General features: G+C 53.2%; 1 protein-coding gene across 2 annotated transcripts in view; it reads left to right on the forward strand.

Moving 5' to 3' along the window:
• Adamtsl2 (ADAMTS-like 2) overlaps positions 1 to 20,001 on the forward strand; it is a 30,150-nt gene that overhangs the window by 1,627 nt on the left and 8,522 nt on the right. For both annotated transcript variants that reach the window (NM_001427090.1, XM_087652569.1), the window contains 11 exon segments: positions 275 to 365; positions 972 to 1,114; positions 1,776 to 1,851; positions 2,634 to 2,736; positions 3,409 to 3,554; positions 3,686 to 3,809; positions 6,397 to 6,477; positions 8,693 to 8,868; positions 12,613 to 12,970; positions 14,542 to 14,911; positions 18,306 to 18,403. In NM_001427090.1, the coding sequence (NP_001414019.1) occupies positions 276 to 365; positions 972 to 1,114; positions 1,776 to 1,851; positions 2,634 to 2,736; positions 3,409 to 3,554; positions 3,686 to 3,809; positions 6,397 to 6,477; positions 8,693 to 8,868; positions 12,613 to 12,970; positions 14,542 to 14,911; positions 18,306 to 18,403 (1,765 nt within the window). In that variant the 5' untranslated portion in view covers position 275.

A 20,001-nucleotide genomic window follows, 5' to 3' on the forward strand; every position in this document is an offset into this window, starting at 1 on the left:
CCATTCTCCAGGGGCACAGCTTGGCAGAAGCCCTCAGATGAAGGGTGGCTCAGACTTGGCACTCATACTATCCCTCTGTGCCTAAGCAGGGCAGACATCTGTAATCACTTACCAAGGTGCTTGCCGAGCCCAGATGGATGGCTCAGTCCCTCTCAGATGGCAGTCACTACCATAGGATCCCAGATAACCTTCCCACCCGGAGCACTGGGAGAACCCTGAGAGCTTTTCCCCAAAGCAGAGCCTGAGCTGGCTGTCACGGGGTCTCACTTCGTAGGATGGACAGCGGATGGCAACGCTCACGCTGGGCTTGGTCTTTGCTGGCCATGGCAGTTGTGGCCGGGGGTGCGGCATCTACCGAGGCTTCGGTGAGTAGTGTGCCATTGTCCAGTCATCACTGTCCCCCGCCCCCGCCAACCCGGGCTTCTCAGCTAGGTGTTGAACTCATACTCAGGTGGGCTGATGCTGGAGGGCTGTGTAGCCTTTGCAAGGGCTTGTGTAACCCAGGGATCTTGGTGTTCACTTTGGCTTCAGCATTGTCACTTGTTCAGAGTGCCGGTCAGACCAGCCCCTGACCTGGGACTCTGGCCATCCCTGAGTCCCTGACCAGCTGGCTAGAGAGTGACATGTGTCTGGTATCTCTGGGCCTAGTGTAAGGCATGGACAGGAGGTATGTATGGGTGAGCCTACAAGTGCAGATGAAGTGTGGACTGTGAGGGAGAAAGTAAGACAGGTTAGATATGCTTTAGGTACTCGCTAAATCCCAAGATTCCCAACCCTTAGATGGGGAGCACATGTGCTCACCAATGGTGTTCTCCTCAGCCAGCTGAGAGACCCAGCCACCAGCCCATTAGGAAGCTGCCTCAACCTCTTTCCCCTCAGCCACCAGAGATACCCTGCACCTTCAGGAAGCAGGTTTCTTCTGTGCTGTGGTCGAGCCTTCTGCTCACTATTGGTGGGGACTTTTCACCCAGGACAATAGCCCCACATCCAACAGCCTAGAGGGAGGTGCTGATGCCACTGCCTACTGGTGGGGAGAGTGGACCAAGTGGACTGCGTGTTCCCGCAGCTGTGGGGGCGGGGTGACATCCCAGGAGCGCCACTGCCTGCAACAGAGGTGAGTTCACCAGAAACCTGCAAGGGTGGGTGGGGAGGGCTAGCCTGGCCAGCGGCCTGGTGGCTCTTCTTCTGGGCTCACATTTGGTGTGTGCAGGCTTCTCTATCCATGGGCATAGAGCTTCTGACAAATCCTTAACATGGTATTCTGGGGTGCTGGAGAGGAGTGTCAGAAAGCAAGGTCTGTTTTTAGGGCTTTGCCAACAGGGAGCAAGACCCCTTGTCTTCTGAAGCATGAGCTACAGAAACAGGGAGGTGCTCAGGGCAAAGGGCTGGGAGCCTTTGCTCTCAGAGGGACCTGGGTTTGAGTCTTCGTTTTGCTACTTCTAAGCTGTGTGACCTTGGACAGGGCACTTAACCTCTCTGAGCACCAGTTTCCTCATCTGCGGCTTCATATGCGGAGCATGATGAAGCCAGCTCCTGTTTCTGGGCACACATGACACGACATGTGTTTGCATGTTCAGCACAAGCCTCAGCAAGCATGGGTGTCACACATGGGTTCTGCACAGTACAATTCTGTTGCGGGTGCTGGGAAGACAGAGAGGAAGCAGATGTCATCCTATGGAGACACAGAGGCTCCTGGAAGCTAGAACATGGCAGACAGGTGTCAGGGTCCGTAGCTGCCGACCCAGCCCTAGCTCAGTACCACATTTTCCCGCCAGGAGGAAGTCTGTTCCAGGTGCAGGGAACAGGACCTGTGTGGGCACATCCAAACGGTACCAGCTCTGCAGAGTGCAGGTGAGGCTAGCTACACGCCGTCCTGAGGCCCCAGTCTTTCCCTTGGACCATGACATCCTGTTGCTGGCACTGTCCTTTCAGCGAGAGTCCAGAGTAGGCTGGCTGGCGTCCAGGTTCCCCTAAGTCCTTCAGGCACTAAATGCTGCATCTTCTCTCCCCTGTGGTAGGAGGACTCAGACTCCTACCTGTTCCCTGAACTCTTGTGTAGTTTCAGAAACAAGCCTCCTACCACAGTCCCACATTGGAACATCAGGCAGCCACAACAGCTGCCCGCTCTTCCCACCTGTGAGGCAGTCTTGCTGGACAGCCACCCTAGGCCTCTCTTGCCCCAACTCTCAGAATGTGCCTGTGTGCACCACCCTTTCATTGGTCTTTGCTGGACACCAAGGTGGCAGAGGCTTGTGGAGAGGCATTAGTTATGCATGGGTTTGGAGGAACACTCTCTATGGGACCAAAGTCAGTCTGAAACTTAGCTGCCTATCCGAGAGCCACAGGGGTGTGGTGGTAGGGGTGCCGGCCCTCCCAGTCTTAATTGGTTTGCCTGACTGAGCTGCTAGAAGTCCATCTTTGTGAGTACACACGCCAGGTATGAGAGCTGAAGGGAAGCTCATGGCCACAGCTAGTCAGGGTATAGGATTCAGTAGACATTCATGAGTTCCTGAAGAAGGCAGCCTCTAATCCACTTTGCGCTCCAGTTTGGAATGAACTGTGGCCCCCAAGGGTCATCTGGTCATAGCCACTTCCTGCTCGGCCTCTCCTGGAGCCCGCCTGCCTTCTTTCAGGAGTGTCCACCGGATGGGAGGAGCTTCCGTGAAGAACAGTGTGTCTCCTTCAACTCCCGTGTGTATGACGGCCGGGCGTACCAGTGGAAGCCCCTTTACCCGGGTACCTGAGCCTCAGGAATAAGCTCTATGGGTGGGCACGTGGGTAACTCGGGCTTAGAGCCAGGACCTGTTAAAACCTACGGTGGTCATCTCCAGAGCTCAGAGCAGATCCCACTTCTCTAGAAAACGGTCTGAGGTCTGTCCCCTCCCTCCCCCATGACCCATGACATCACCACTGACAGATTACAGAGCTGAGCTTCCTGCAGGGCTGCCCTCTGAGGTCAGGACTCTCCCACTGTCCCCAGGGCTTGGACAGGAATCAGCCCAGACAATCCTAAACGGGGACTGACCGAGGTCCCGAGGGACCAGGAACAGGCTCGCTGTTGCTCCCAGCCCACCTTTCTACCTCCCTCCCTCTCCCCACAGAAAGAAGAAACAAACTTTTCAGGCACAGGGTAAATGTTCTCTCCCCACTCAGTGGAAGTGCTGATGTGTCTGGTCCCTTGTGTGGACCACAAGGGTGATGCCCTCTCACAAGGAGGCAGAATTTAGAACTCAGAGCGTGGACCAGGCCAGATGACCTGTGTCTCACTTCATTTCTGCTACCAATACCGTGTCAGGTCCTCTCTTTTCAGGCTTCACTTTCCCCATCTGTGTAATGGGAAGGCGCTATCTCAGTGGGAGGGGTGACTCTGGCACCCCATTCCCTGATACCCTCTGTCTCGCCCCCCAGATGACTACATGCACATCTCCAGTAAGCCGTGTGACCTACACTGCACCACTGTGGACGGCCAACGGCAGCTCATGGTGCCGGCCCGAGACGGCACCTCCTGCAAGCTCACCGACCTGAGAGGGGTTTGCGTGTCTGGAAAATGTGAGGTTGTTAAGCATTGTACCAAAAGTATGGCCGTTCTCACTGTGCTGGCCGCCCTGCCTGTCTGTCATGAGCAGTGGCGTCCCTGTGCCTGCCACAGCGCCCTCTCAGCAGCCTCTCTCATTGCTTCTTGCAGCCCATTGGCTGTGATGGAGTGCTCTTCTCCACCCACACACTGGACAAGTGTGGTGTCTGCCAGGGGGACGGGAGCAGCTGCACCCACGTGACGGGCAACTACCGAAAGGGTGACAATCATCTTGGTAAGGGCAGGGGTGGCAGCTTGGGTGGGTGGGTGTGTCCCTCCTCCACATGCCAGGTAGGTTTCCAGGATCAGGTTTGCAGGACTCGTGCATGGCATGGGTTCCTTCATTCTCCACCCAGGCCTAGGCATAGGTGAAAGACACCCTTCTCCTGGCACACCAGAGGACACTTAACATGGGGCTAACATTGGACCTCTGGGGTAGCCTTCAGGGAGGGCTGACTACCCAGAAGGGGAAAGCTGGGGCATGAGTCTTGGCATATGTGAGACCTGACTCTGGACATGCTGGACCCAGCCTGAGAGTCCCCTCTCCCGTGTTGTGTTTGACATTGTGTTTGCGTCTGGCTCTGGCGAGAGCCTCATGTTTGGAAGCTGTGCACGAGACAGATCTCCATGTATCGCTTGTGATAGTCAGTGCTCACCCAAGTGCACTGCTGTCTCCCAAGAAGTGTGTGTGGAGTCAAACTAAGTTATTACTGAGGGCAACTTGAAATCCACTTAGCGGCTGGGGAAACGGAAGCCCAGTGTGGGAAATGTCTGTTCAAGCTCTTTCAGGAAGGCAAGGGAATCCTACTGAGACCACCTCAGGGCCTAGGAGGCCAACAAGTCTTGGTTGTCTTGACACGAAGGGTGATCGCAGAATTAGTGTGGGCTCCAAGAGTCCCACAGGAGCCACCGAGAGTGAAACATGGACATATGGCCTAGGGAGAAAGATTAACAGAGGGAGTGGTAGGCACAGCAGCCGTGTGTGTGTGTGTGTGTGTGTGTGTGTGTGTGTGTGTGTTTGCGCGCGCGTGCGCACGTGTGAATTGGTAAGCTAAGTGTCTCTCTAGTCTGATGGCCTTCAAGATCTGCTAAACGTGGGATGTGGCAAGGCCGAACTGTTTCCTCCTTTCCCCCAAACACCTGCCCACACACCTTTGTTGGGCTCGGGGCAGAGATGGAGTTAGGAATCAGAGGTCAGGAAGCACCTCTCCTTGAGAGCTTATGTCAGATGTCACAGTCTATACGAGGCCCACTAGACAGGGCTCCTAATGGAGCTCCCCCTGAGGAGGCTGAGGCTGATGTGAAACTGATCCCCCTAATTCTGCTGAGTGTTTCCCAACTAGGCACAGAGCCAGGTCTGGCCAGCATTAACTCACTCACATCTGGGGACATTGCTACAAGGCAATTGTTGCTTCTGTTGCCCAAACCTGCAGAGAGAGCAAAAGGTTAAGGTGACCTGATATTCTAAAGCCCTAGGTCTTAACCTGGGCAGCTGGACCCTGGGTTTTAGCTGCAGAGCCACACTCTGCCCTGGCAGGTCCTAGCTTCCTAATGGAGTTCAAGGCCAGACCCATATCCTGAAGCTCACTGGAGTCAAATGTCAACTACTCAGGAGCCTTGTAAACCACTTGCTGATTTAAAAATTAGAGCCAGGTATAGTGGTGCATTCCTGTAATCCCAGCACTTGGGAGGCAGAGGCAGGAGGATCACTGCAAGTTCAAGTCTACCATGCTCTACACAGCAATTTCTAGGTCAGCCGGTGTCACGTGGAGAGACCCCGTCTCAGCCAAATCATTATTTAGGCCTCAACCAGTATTTTGTCTCCTGGTAGGCCAGGCCTTCATGAACCTGTTTCCTGTTCTCACCAGATAGCCCTCAGTCTGCTATAATGGGGAAGTGTGCACCACATAAATGGCTCAGTGCTACAAATCAGAGCCCCTCGCCCCTGGTTTCCAAGGAGCCCAATGTGAGACACTGTCAGGGCAGAGGCTTTAAGGACCCGTAAGGTGAGGGGGAGGTCACAGCCAGGGCAGGGCCATTTGGCCCTGGGTAGCTTGAGTGTGGACTGCGTAGCCTTCTATGGGAGATTCAGGAAAGGAACACCAACCCCACCAAAGCCTCTCCTTCTGGGACCCCTCTCTTCTGCCTGGAGACGGCTCTGTTCTTATTAACTGTTTTCTGCCTTGTCTCCTTCCACTGGCAGCTCGTGGCACTTTGCTCCACTCCTGCTCCCTGCCTGGATAACGGGGTCTGAGCTGGCTGGCAGTGCCCCTCTTACAGCCCAGGCATGTGGACAGTAGCCCTTGTAGGGTGGTCGGCTTCTGTTTGAGCCTCTCTGTGTGGATGCATGAAACCTCGACTATCAACAAGATGTTATGATAAGATGGGATTTGACAATAACCATGTGTCTACATAGTGCTGGTGTTGGTGTTGTCTCTGGACTCGATGAGAGAATTGAGGCCCACAGCCTCTTAGTGATAAGGCGGGGCATGACCTAAGTCCGTGAACTTCAGCATGTTTAATGTCCCTATTCACTGTGTCCCTTTGGGGGTGCAGGCTGGGGCAGGCCAATAACCTTGTGGGAAAAAGGGTACACTTGGGCAAGAGCCCTGGAAGAGGGTGTGTCTTCCAAATGACTTGAGCGGTTGATCAGGGCTAGGTGAGACCACATACATATGGTAGAAACGATCCCTAGGCAGGTGCCCTATCCAGAGCTCAAAGATGGTACTGACGCCCAGAAGTGGCTTCGTAGGGGAGAGATAGCAGCTCCCTCCCCGTACCGCCACTCTTGGCTTTGCTTATGTATGTCCCTATGCCCACAGGTTACTCCTTGGTGACCCACATTCCAGCTGGTGCCCGAGATATTCAGATTGTGGAGAGGAAGAAGTCGGCAGATGTGCTGGGTACGTAGGTGAAACCGAGAGGCATGTGTGTGGATGGAGAAGGGCACCTGACCCTCCGTCTCTCTTTTGGGGAATGGGACAATCCAGGTGGCAAGGCACAGCTGTGGAAGACAGTGATGCAGCCAGCTGTTGAGAAGGGGGTTCCTGATGTCATCCTCTGTATGGAATTGTCCTTAGAGGGGCTGCACAAGAGCCAGGGTGTGATATCAGGCAGTGAGTTCCCGATCACTACAGAACCTGGTCCAGACGAAAGCCAGGGAGCCAGAGGTAGGGCCTCTTTGAGGAGTGAGCCACAACACTGAGAGGTGGGCAGCCCTTCTAAGGTCATGAGCCGCTGAGGAAGGGTTTGGTCACAGGTCTGTCTGTAGTGTCATGCTGACCATGCCCAGACTCCCAAGGGAGGTTGACACTCTAGACTGGAAGTGGCTACATTGGACATGTTGTAGATACTGCACAGTGGCGAGGCCCCATCTTGATGACAGTCTGGATGGGTAGTGTGTGAAGCTGTCGAGTTGCCATGACCTGTGACTGAAGCTCCACCTGGGCAGGTACCAGTACCCAGGAGCCATTCTGCCATTGGTTCCATCTTCCGGAGCAGTTCTCCAAAATGAACTCAGTGTCAGTCTTAACACAGAGTCCCAATTGCCCACTTGTCTCCCCTCCCCATACCTCACTACAGAGCACTGCTCTAGGGATATAGGAAAGGGGTGTGTGCATGCTGAAGACGGAGCCCAGCATCAGGCTCTCCTCCCCCTGCCAGGCTCCCAGTGCATTTGAAGGCCCAACCCCAGTAAGTTTGCACATGGCTGGCACCAGGCCCACACTGCTGGGGACATCTGTGGGCTGAGCATGGAGAGCCAGGCCTCCAGCCAGGCCAGTGGCTCTGCTGTCTGCTAGCTCACTAGGGCTGCAGGGAGGCCAGGAGACGTTGTGTTTTCTGAGCTGGCTGCAAAGTTCTCATTCTTGAAGCAGACATTGGAAATACCAAGGGCTGGGAAAGCCGCGGGAAGGAAGGTCCTCGCTGTCAGGAAACAGGTTTTGGATGTGGGCCTTGAGCTGAACCCTGGGCACAGATCTGGAAGCGGAGTCGGGGCAGCCAGGCCCCAGCCGGACTTGGACCTGACGCTATGTTCTGACGTTATTGCGTTAAAGGCATTTTTCAGACACGTCCTGCTTGTTGCGTCTGTCTGATAATAAATTAATTGCCCCGGCTCCTCTGCTGGGATTGCATCAGGGCCTGTGGAAGCGGCGCTTGTGTCTCTGGCGGGCCAGTTCCTGGAACCAGCTTTAAGGACACCCTCTAGAAGACAGAATGTCCCCCAGCACCGAGACTGCCTCCTCCCTTTCTTCCCAAGCCCTCAGGCTCAGAGAACCTTTACTTAGCCCCCATAGCTTCAGGAAAGGCCAGCTTCCAGGCCAGTGTTTGACCTCAGGGCTTCTGGGAAATGGGCTGTTGGGGTGGGCTGGGCTTATTCCTTTCTCACCTAGCGTTCAGTTGCCTCCAGCCATGTCCTGAAAGTGTCTAGTCCCCTGCATTATGGGAATGGTGATGGTGTGTGTGCACTCAGGAGGTGTTAAGCCCAGCAGGGTAAAAGGCAGACCACTGGATACCATTGTTTTTAATAAGAAGGCAGGGCTTGTCATCTTGGGGGTGGTCCCAGGAAAAGACTTCTGGAGGGCACTTTACACTTGCCAGGTCCTGCTAAAGTGTCACTCTATGTGGGCCCTGGATGAGGCACTGAGGTCCCTTCCTCAGTTGGAACCTGGAGTCAGGTTGTACATTCTAGCCTAGTGTCTGGCTGGTACCTGTTGTTTGTGGCGCCAGACTCTCCTGGTCCAGACTGGCCACTTGGCCATGGCTCTAGCTCATTACCTTGCAATCCCTTTGGCTCATCTGAGACAGACAGAAGGGCAGGGCCAGCCTGCCCCGTTGGCTCTTCCAACCACCCAGACTGGCCTGTGGTTGTTTTAAACTGATAGGAAAGTGTGTTTGTGTCTCTTAGGCCTTCACTGGTCAGGGCCACATGCTGGCCGCAGGCACAGTGTCTGTCTGATTCCCTGTGACATTGAATTTCCTGTCTTCGGGTCATTTTGGAGAGAGAGGGCAAGGCTGGCCACCATTCTTGAAGCCTGTATGCTGACTCCTCCTTGTGTCTCTCTCCTCTCTGCTCAGTCCGTCTAGCCCATGTGACTTGGTGATTTTTTACTCTTGCAGCTCTTGCAGACGAAGCTGGTTTCTACTTCTTCAACGGCAACTACAAAGTGGACAGCCCAAAGAACTTCAACATTGCTGGTACAGTGGTCAAGTACCGTCGGCCCATGGATGTCTATGAGACGGGCATCGAGTATATAGTGGCACAGGGGCCCACCAACCAGGGCTTGAATGTCATGGTGCGTGTGCCACAGGCTTTCGGGGATGGCAGGGGTCATGGGTAGTGGCTTCCCAGAATCCAGCTACTGCTGGGGCCTTGGGGTCCCTGAACATGCAGCCATATTGCTTCAGTCTGCAGTGGGGGTAAGGCGTTGTTCATTCATTCACTTAATCACTATTCACTTTCTTATTCGTTGACTCACTCAGATCTTAGTTCATTTACTTTGTCTCCCCTTGATTCATCAATTCATCCACCCATTCATTTGCTTACTCTCTCTCTCTCTCTCTCTCTCTCTCTCTCTCTCTCTCTCTCTCATTCATTCATTCGTTCAGTTCCTTGCTAGCCCATTCTGTGATCCTGTGATCGTTGGGAACCTCATGGAAAGCTAAGGACGGGTGGTTGGCCTTATGCTCAGTTGAGTCTTTCTGTCCCTCAAGGCCATACTGCCTCCATTGATACTACAGTGTTGCTTTTAGTCCCTTCCTCCCTGGATTCTCAGGGCTCTGAACAGCAGGCAGGGCAGAGTTTGGACCTGTTGTGTGGTTACCGTAGTTCCTCACTGCAGATCCATGGAGATACAGGTGAGCAGTTCTGACATTCTCTAAGACCTGCCACCTGTCGTCGGGACAGCTGGAGTCCACCACAGTGTGCTCTATGGCCTCACATTGTAGGTACAGAGCCTGGGGAGGTTTATACAGTCTGTAAGTCGCAGGTCTGCCTGGGCAGGGACCACTTGTCTGCTTCCCTCTTGTGCTGGAGACATCTCTGGGGCATGCAGAAACTCCATGACACATTCCATACCATACCCCCACAAGCCTCTCTGTTTTTCCTGCAGCCCAGTGACAGGCTGTGCAGTCCAACTGGGTCTATGTAGAGCCTTCTCTACTGTGTCCCATTAAGCATAGGCAACATTTTAAGTTGCTTGCTGTGCGGACTAGACTGATGCTCTTAGATGTGGAGTGAGCTACCTCAAGAATTCCTGCTCATGGTAGAGGCTGCAAGATGCAGAACCAGGACGGCGTCCTGCCCTATAGAATGGTCCTGTTATTTTGAATTACAGGGTGACTGAATCACAGCTGTGTACAGAGGCCATGATTCACCCAGGTAGATGGAAACTGCTCAACCCAAGGCCACGTTAACGTGCTCTAGAAAAGTCACCACACCTGTACAAACCTCAGTAAGGGTCACTGCTTGGTTGGGCTTACTGCATCCAGGTGTACTGTGATGACAGGTCACTGGGGTCATTTTATCACTGTCAGGGCAACAGGAGCTGTGTGATTGAATGTGGGGTATGTTTTCTGCTCTTTTGTCCTTGAGGTCATGATGCTTCCATTTGTGATACCCCAGGAGGCAATGGTATCTCAGATTTGCTCTCTTGGGTATATCAGGGTGTTTGCTTATTAGCACTGTCAATAGAGGGCTGTGACCATCACTTATGTATTTGGGAATGAGGGACCCAGTGGACACATTTCTGGCCAGACTTAGGTCATTCCTCTGGTCGCTACTCATCCAAATGCTTGTGATGAGAACAGCAATGGCAGTTAGGGTCCACAGTCACCAATGACAACTCACACCTGGCTCCAGAATGCCCGGCCTCCTCTCCAGGTAAGAGGTGAGTAAGTAGACAGCTGTTGGTCCTTTAGAAGGGAACTGTGGGTTCCTCTGTCCTTCAGTGAACTCTGTGTCTAGAAACTGGTTCAAGAAATGGAGAAGGGGTCATAACCTTGCCTGGACAGCTGTCTCTGCCTCCTTCTCCTCCAGCTTGGTCTATCTCAATCAAGAAGGACTGTTTTTAGGGTTGGGGATTTAGCTCAGTGGTAGAGCGCTTGCCTAGCAAGCACAAGGCCCTGGGTTCGGTCCCCAGCTACAAAAAAAAAAAAAAAAAAAAAAAAAGAAGGACCATTTTTAGTCCAAGTGTCCACTCCCAAAGTGTGTGTGGGTGTTTTCTTTTCTGTTAACTGTCCATTGAGAGAGAGAGAGAGAGAGAGAGAGAGAGAGAGAGAGAGAGAGAGAGAGAGAGAGAGAGAGAGATGAATGCATTGGGAGGCCACAAGGAGACTTCAGGGACTGTCCTCACTAGCCTTACTCTCCCGAGACAGGGTCCCTCACTGAGCCTGAAACTCATTACTTCAGTTAGGGTGGTTGGCTAGCGAGTTCCAGGGATCTGCTTAGCTCTGTATTCTGGAAGTCGTGTTGTAGAAGTACCCAGGTTTTACATGGGTGTTGGGGTTTTAAGCTCATGGTCTCATGCTTACAGAGCAAGGGCACTCACCACTACCGAGCCGCCTACCCAGCCCCTGTGGCACTGTTTTCTGCCGTTCACCTTTATTAATTGAGGGCCTGCTCCCATCCACAGCTGCTGGGGAGTCCAGAACTTGCCATAACCCCTTGCCACCAGCCCCGTCATGGGAAGGTGTCCCACATCGTGATATTGGTGATATCACAACGATATCGGTGTTGCCCAGCCACCCACCACTGAACAGAATGGGGCTTCCTGGTAGAAATCTGCTCTTAAATCACCCCTCTTGCATCTGCACTGTGTGGATCTCACTCACTCTCCCCTCCCCGCTAGCAGGCCAGCATGTTGTTCAGAGTGTAAGGGTCCTCCTGCTGGGCCATGATTCTCCTGAAGGCCCAGGAAGAACTGTCTCCTCTCTAGGACTTCCCTGGTGGCTGGAGGACATAACCTTACCATTGGTCTGGTGGTCAGGAGAGGAGACCAGGAAAGATCCACAAAAAGGCCAAGTTTAGAAAGAGAAGCTTTCTATGCCTGTTTCTCCTCAGGCTGCTTTAGCTGTTGAGATTTCACTATTTCCAGTTACCTTGACCCTAATCTCTCTATGCAGTGTGTCCCACTGCCGCAGCCTAACTCTGTCTGGTGGAACAGACACAGCAGGGTGAGAAGCTGACCCAGGCTCATTCTTGCTCTCTCCTGCCTTTTCTGCCCTGACGCTTTAAGCATCAGAGTTCCTTGACCACACATGCAGCCATCTGCTTAGCCTGAAATGGTGGTGGCTTTCTTTGTCACCTTGCTCCCATGTTGTGCCTTCCATAGTCCCTGATCCTGTCCCTAGACACCCTTGAGATGTCATCTGAGTGGAACTCATTGGTACTCTTTCTCTACCTGGTGTCCTGCTATGGCTTGTCTTGGCTTTGCTTAGTTTCCTGTGGTTCATCCATTGCCACCCTTCCGGGGCCTTGGTGTGCTCAGTGCTCTGGCCAGGCAGCTCAATGGCCCCATGAGAAGTTACTCCTGCTGTCAAATCCCCTACTGTCAGCTTCCAGATCTTAGGGGAGTGATTTTGAATAAAGGCACTGAAGTCTGTCTAGAGGAGAGGTCACTTGTGGTCTCTGTAGAGGCCTTGACTATCTCCCAGTAGCTCCATGACCAGATGACCCTTCAGTGCTGTCCTGGACAGGGGCATGGTTCAAATTTTAGTAGCTCATTAGTGGCCCTAGAAGTCTTGGGTAGATACAACGATATCAGTGCTATTAGGATTTCTGGCCCACAATGGCAATGACATACAGTGTGACCCCCATTCCTGCCCTCAAAGTGATCTGCCCCTCTGCCCCTTTTGGTGTGCCTCATCATGGTCTGTGGGCACAGCTGTCCTAGGACAGTTGCATGAGGCCACATTCTTGGGTCAGATGTGACTCCCTGGGAAAGACTCAAACGTAAGCAGGGCTGCTTGGTCTCAAGGGTCTTTTGGTGTTAAGTAGGAGCGAGGAAGGGAGCCAGGTCTTACTTCTTCTCCTTTCCCAGGTGTGGAACCAGAACGGCAAAAGCCCCTCTATCACCTTTGAGTACACGCTGCTGCAGTCGCCACACATGCACCACCTGCCGCCGGTCTATTACAGCTTCTCGGAGGCAGCCTCTGAGAGCACCGAGAGCACCGAGCGCCAGGAGCTGGACAGTGCCAGGCTGCTGGGCTTCCTGCAGCACAATGGCTCACTCTACGGCCAGCCCTCCTCAGAGAGGCTGGGCCTGAACAGCCAGCTGTTTCCGCCTACAGCCCCTGAGGTGGAGCTGGGCCCAAGCAGAGGCCAGGAGACCAACGAGGTGTGCAAGCAAGCCAGCGGTGGGGTCTGTGAGGGACCTCCCAGGGGCAAGGGCTTCCAAGGTGAGAAAGAGGAAGAGTGGGTATGGGAAAGGCTTGGGCTCCCCAGGTGCACAGGCCTCAAGTGACAAGGGTTGGTCTTCTTTGAAGTCTGCAGAAGAGGCTAAGGAGAATCCCCAGTTGCTCACACATCTCTCTGGGCAGGCAGAGTGTGAAGTCGGAGCTATAAAGTCACAGTTCAATATCTGCAGATTGACTGTAGGGTCCTCTTGGACACCAAAATTCTCAGCTCCCCAAATCCATGTATACAGTGGTGTACTTGCATAGAACCTTCATTGATCATCACAGCTGACCCCAGTATTAGATGCAGTGTGTGTGCTGTGGGCAGCAATGACCTTAAGTCATGGCAAGGTGACACAGGATGGGACCTGTACATCGATGGATTTGTTTCTTGTCTTGTTGCTTTGACAAAATGCCAACTAAGCAACCCCAGGAGGGAGGTTTCATTTTGGCTCCCAGTCCCAGGAGATACTTTCCGTCACGGCGGCAGGAGCTTGAGGCAGTTGGTCACATTGCATTCGCAGTCAGGAAGCAGAGAGAAAGGAAGCTGGTGCTCTGTCTCCTTTTATACGGGATGGTGCTGCCCACAGGTCTGGTGGGTCTTCCCACCTCATCAACCCAATCTAGATAATTCCTCACAGACAAGTGCAGAAAGCTCGTCTCCTTAGCGTCTCCAGATCCTGTCAAGTTGACAATCGCTATTAACTGTCAAAATCGGTTTAATATAGATGTAGTTCTTCCTCCTCCTTCTCTTTCTTCTCTTCCTTCTCCTCCTCTTCCCCCTCCTTCTCCCCCTCCTGTGAGACTAGAACTTTCTGTGTAAACCAGGCTCGTCTCAAATCCACAGAGATCCATCTGTCCCTGCCTCTGCCTCCCCAATGCCGGGATTAAAGCCATATGCCACCAAACCCAACCAGTATGAAATTCTTTTTCAAAATATTTGGATCCTTCACCCTCTGACTCTTAGGATGTAGACCCCGCATTTGCAGAGGGTGAGCCATACATGGTCGTCCGAATCTGATGGAAGAGAAGGGCTTAGAGAGGAGGTGTTCTGCCAGCTCTTCTCTCCTGTGGTACTGGAAGCCAAGGGCAGCTGGTCCGCCCCGTGGTGCACTTGGATAGCACTGGGCCTAATGGATGTCGCTGGGGGCCCTGGGTGTGGCTCACCCATCCTTTTCTCCTGTGTGCTAGACTTCTTGAGGTTTATGTGTCTGTGTCCTCTCTTCCTAGCTAGGCACGAGTCATTTAAGGCTCACCCTAAATCCAGGTTGTATTGTTTCATGAGCCTATAAAGATGCCCTTTCCAAACTAGATCTGATGCAGAGCTTCCGGCTGAGCCTGGGCTTTGGGGACACTGCCCAACCATTTGGCAGTAGCCATTGGGTTTCCTATCATTCGATGATATTGGCCAACTGTGTCTGATGGAGAAGAACCTGGGGGCTTCTGCTCTTTCCCTGTCCCATGGATTCATCCCATACATGCAACTCACCTGTCACACACAAGAATGTGTAGGAGGATAGCACTCCGACCAACACAATAGCTGCATGGCTGTTGAAACACCTGTCTCTCTGCAGACCACAATGCCACTGGGAGAGCTCTCTTGGGGGACAAGGATGACCGGGAGATCAGTGCCCATTTCACCTCCCATGAGCTTCTCTCAGCCAACACCATCTCCGATCAGCTCTTGGGCACAGGCTCTGACTCGGAAGAGTTCTCACTCAACGAGACCATGAACAGCATCTTTGCCCAGGGTGCCCCCAGAAGCTCTCCAGCTGAGAGCCTCTATGTGGATTATGAAGAGAATGAGGGGCCTGCTGCCTACTTGATCAATGGGTCTTACCTGGAACTGAACAGTGACAGGATCAATACCTCCTCCGAGGCCCCATTCCCCAACACCAGCGCCAGCCTCCCCAGCTTGGCTGGGAACAGGACTCACAAGGCAAGGTAAGAGGCACGTCTCCTTGCCCTGTCTTACTGTCCTGTGGAGTAAGAATTATTGTAGGGAGATCTGGCTAGAAGGTCTAGAGACCTGGAGGTAAGTGGGAGGGCATGGATAAGTGGGAGAGCATGGGTAAGTGGGAGGGCATGGGTAACTGGGAGAGCATGGGTAAGTGGGAGAGCATGGGTAACTGGGAGAGCATGGGTAACTGGGAGAGCATGGGTAAGTGGGAGGGCATGGGTAAGTGGGAGAGCATGGGTAAGTGGGAGAGCATGGGTAAGTGGGAGAGCATGGGTAACTGGGAGAGCATGGGTAACTGGGAGAGCATGGGTAAGTGGGAGAGCATGGGTAAGTGGGAGAGCATGGGTAAGTGGGAGGGCATGGGTAACTGGGAGAGCATGGGTAAGTGGGAGAGCATGGGTAACTGGGAGAGCATGGGTAACTGGGAGAGCATGGGTAAGTGGGAGGGCATGGGTAAGTGGGAGAGCATGGGTAAGTGGGAGAGCATGGGTAAGTGGGAGAGCATGGGTAAGTGGGAGAGCATGGGTAAGTGGGAGAGCATGGGTAAGTGGGAGAGCATGGGTAAGTGGGAGAGCATGGGTAAGTGGGAGAGCATGGGTAAGTGGGAGAGCATGGGTAAGTGGGAGAGCATGGGTAACTGGGAGAGCATGGGTAAGTGGGAGAGCATGGGTAAGTGGGAGAGCATGGGTAAGTGGGAGAGCATGGGTAACTGGGAGAGCATGGGTAGTGAATCTGATATGAGGTAATGGGCCTGGACTGTAGCATATCTTTCTAAAAGGTTGATGGTCTAAATGTCCTCATGGTCAGCACCATGCTGGAAGTATGCTGCTAACAGACTCCTGATGTGGGACAGGCTCAGCATTTTTTACGCACAGAGCAGGGAGGACTCACAACTACCCTTAGTGTTAGGTTCCTGGGAAGGAGCTGAGAGGGGACTAGCATATGCATGGTCCAGAATCCCTGGGCCACATTTCAAAGTGTCTTTCTGTTCTTAGCCCTGTGGGAGATACTGGGTTCCCAGAGTCAAGTCATTAAAACAGGTTGTCAGCACTCAGAAAAGTGCAGCTCAGCGAGATGCCCAACCGGCCGCCATCAAAGGATGCTGCTGGTGGGGACCAACGATGGTCTGGAGAGATAACGGCTGAGGGAGGCTACGGGGGAAACTACGAAGCCGAAATAGCCACATCTTGGCGTATTGTCCAAACACAGGAAGTCGAGTCTGCCCCGGGAGCGGGTGAAATCAAAGGGACAGCCCAGAAAGGAAGGGCTATTTTCATCTTCTAGAGAGGCTTCAAACAATCCCGGGAGGGGCTGTCACCAGACACTTTGGGAACAGGCGTCTGGGATGCAAAGGCACACATCCCTCTCTGAAGCCTGGAGGGCGGTAGGAAGAGAATTTCTGGTTCATTTATAAACAAACACAATCATTTCAGAGCTTCTGCTCTCTGGGGATTTCAGGAGCCTGTGTCCCGCCAGGCACTGGGCAAGAACCCAAAAGCAGTGGCCACCGGTCTCTCTGAAACCATCACAGCCGAGGGAAGGGCCCTCCATATTGGGGTGGTGATGGTTTCCAGGGCCCTTTCGTTGCACCTTCTACAAGAAAACCTGACAGGGGCCGCACTGTGATCTAAGCAGCACCCGGCACCCCGCACGTGCTGGAGAGTGGGTGTAGACAGCCCCTCCAGAAATACCTTGAGGGCTTAAAATCCAAAGGGTTATTTTGAACCTGGCGGCTAGCTCTTGAGTCAGGAATGAGTCATGCAGGCTGTGGCTGAGAAGTGTGTAATTATATAAAGATGGGGGCTTCCACACCAATTGCATCTTGTCTCTTTCTGTTCTTGGGAGGAATTTAAGGCTGCTCAAGGCAGTGTCAGGGGCACAGGCAGCTCCAATGTTGCCTGGGTCAAGCCTTAAGGACTGATTCTTCTCCCCATTTCTCTCCCCCTAAGGAGAGCCCTCAGTTGGTGCTGTAAGCTGGGAACTCAGGGCTAGGATCCTTTGCGTTGAAATGCCCTCCCTCTCCTTGTTAAAGCTTTGTTTATAAGAAAAGAGGAGGGCAGAGCTCTCCCTGCACAGAGCCTGCCTCAAGGACCAGTTTGAGCCCCAGGAGAGGTGGCCTAGGACCCAACCTCCCTCCTTTCTGCCCTCACAGTCCCCTGAGAAGTCGTGGAATCACATCAGTAAACTCATGACTGAGGCTCCTGTTGGTAGATCATTTCCTGGGTTCTCAGAGCATGACGTGCTATCAGGGCAGCAGGGTAGTGTTCATCCCCAGAGCACTCTCCTGGGAAACCAGAGCCAATCTGAGCCAAACACAGGCGCAATTCTCACCCACTTGACTAACAGTCCTGACAGATGTCTCTACCACAGATTCACCCAGAATGGCTTTTAGAATGTAATGGCCTATAACACCCACAGTCCTCCAGTGACTGTGGTCCCTAGGAAAGAGACTGGTCCTTTTGCAGCCTATGAAAGGTAGCTAGACCCTTTTAGTTCTGAGGAAACTAATGTTGGGCTATGCAGTCCAAGGGAGCTGTGGTGAGGGTGATGGGGCAGCTTCCTCAACTGCTCTTCTTGGCTCCAGGTTTTACGAGACTCAGGGACTGTGTTCTTATTTGAGTGCCTAGGTCTTGAAGCAGGCACCCTAGGTGGGGGTAACAGTGCAGCAGCAACTTCCTCCCTCTGCAGAATCCCAAATAGTCTGCACAGAGGGTGTTGAGGCTGGTTCAAAGAAGCTAACAGTCCTAACAATACTTGGCTGTGGCCACCAGAGCTCTGGCCAAGAATCAGAGCTGTTAGCTGGCCGGCCCCTAGCGTGCCTCTTCCCGTCAGCTGGCTTGTGCAGCCATCACTGACCTGAGCTGCAGTGTGGGACTAGGCCACTCTCCCTCCTGCAGCTGGGGCTTTGTGAGTTTGAAAATTGGAAGCTGAGCGGCTGATGTCCCCATTCATCAGAACTCCAACTGAGGGAGGTGGCTGGGGAAAATTCTGGAAGATCTCAGCCCCCAAGGGCTTTCTGAGATTCCTTCTGGGGTGGGAAGAAGGAATCTGCTGGCCTGTGTGAGAAGATGGGGTGAGAAGCCTGCGATGGTTGAAGGAGCAGTTACAACGCTGGTGAGTCCTTCACTGCTTAATGTACCTCTGAAAGAACAGGGGGCCTCCATGCAGACTCTCTAGTTCCTGAAATGGAAGATGCCCATGACTGCTCAGTGCCAACATATTTGTCTCCTTTTCTGTTCCAGGGTGGAGCCCTGGTTCTCATGGAGGGTACTCACTGCAGCCCAGGAAAATGTGTCTTTAAGGAGTGTGTCTTGAAGGGGGAAGTGAAACCTTTAAGCACCCAGCTTTCTTACCACACTCTGTTTGGCCGTGTTTCAGGACCAGACCCAAGGCACGCAAGCAAGGTGTGAGTCCAGCCGACATGTATCGGTGGAAGCTTTCATCCCAGGAGCCCTGCAGTGCCACATGCACCACAGGTACTGAGGCCGGGACCACTGGGTCACCTCCTCCGAGCCTGCCTGCCTTTACGGTGACTGGGGCTTAACTGGAGACTCTTGCATTTCATTCATGTCCAGTCCCAAGTCACCCGCAAGGAGCTTGCCTGGCTTCTTGATCTGGGAGGTGGGATGGAATGGCAGAAAGGTCACAAAGGCATCCCTGTTCCCATGACATGCTGGGTGACAGTCAGGTCCAGGCCCCACTGGTTAGCCCTAATTATCCTCTAACATCTCAGGAGAGAGGCTTTTCAGAGGAAACATGGAGATCTTCAGTTCTGAGGTTCTGCTCATACTAGCACTGACCAAAACCACACAATACTGCCCTCTTCATAACAAACTGGAAGCAAACAAATACCTTTGGGTTGGAGAACATTAGAGCCACGCTGCCTACTTCCCAGTCTCTTGGGAAATGGCTACCAATTTCTGCCCATGACTGGAATGCACCATGAAAAAGGTTCTTGTGGGATAAATGGGAAGGCCCCACCTGCCTGGTTCTAATTCAGCCAGTGAACACCATTGCTGTCCCCATGCTGTGGGATTCTGAGGTAAGACTGAAGCTGTTCCTAGCCCAGGGGCAGCCAGTCCACTGGCTCCAGCAGACAGATGAGCCCTGAAACTTGCTTTTCATAGGGTTGGGTTGTTAGGACCAAACTTTATAGCAGATGGGTGGCCTGTGCATCTTGAAACCTGTTGAAGCTGGGTGTGGACATGCCAGGGATCCTTCTATCCATCCTGGCTGCGGGACCTACCATGTGCTGTGACCACGGAAACTTTCTGGAGGCTGGGGAGGTGACATCACTTGAGATGTCTCTGGGTTGAGTCAGCCTTGGTGGCAAGGTGTTTGGTGAACGAGCCCTGGTAGGTGACGTCTCCTGGGAGAATGTGACACCATCGTCTTTCAGCACTTAGACAGTGACCAGGACTAGGAGTGGGGATGTTCTATGTGACCCACAGTGCAGAGCAGGACACAGGAAGGAAGAAAATAGAACAGGTCTGATGCTGGGGAATGGATGAGCTTGGCTTTAGACACAGATGTCAGAAGTAGAGAGGCTCCTGTGACCTTAAGGGGCACTGACCCATCTGAGTGGCACTGGCAGATAGGACAGAGGAGGGTCACACTGCAGACAGTTCACTACTTCAGCCCCTTCTGCCCTAACCTCACTAGTTGTCTAGAAGGCCCTGCTGTTCCCGGCCAGGGCTTACATTTGATGTGCAAAACTGCAGCCATGCTGAAGAGGCAAGGCCAGGGTGTGGGTTTTGCCAGGTGTGGCTGCAAACAATGTCTGCAGATGTTCTGCAGAGAGTCATGAGTACACCTGCTTCTCTTCCCCTCCCCTCACGCTGCGATCTGCTTTTGGGGGTGTGCAGGGCTGTAGGGCCTTTCTTCTCTGCACCCTGAACCCTAAGCCATGGTGAGGATCTTAGGTTTGTTCTTTTGGAACAGCATTGTGCTCACGTGGTCTTGGACTCTGCTTGGGACTCAGGGCATGGCTTCTAGGCTGTCCTTCAGTCCCCCAGAGCACAGAATAGCTTCCCAGGAGCTAAGGGACCTGGGAGGCTTGTTACTGAGAATGGTC

Source organism: Rattus norvegicus, chromosome 3 (assembly GCF_021556685.1).
Source record: "Rattus norvegicus strain SHRSP/BbbUtx chromosome 3, alternate assembly SHRSP_T2T, whole genome shotgun sequence".
In the NCBI taxonomy this organism is placed as follows: domain Eukaryota; kingdom Metazoa; phylum Chordata; class Mammalia; order Rodentia; family Muridae; genus Rattus; species Rattus norvegicus.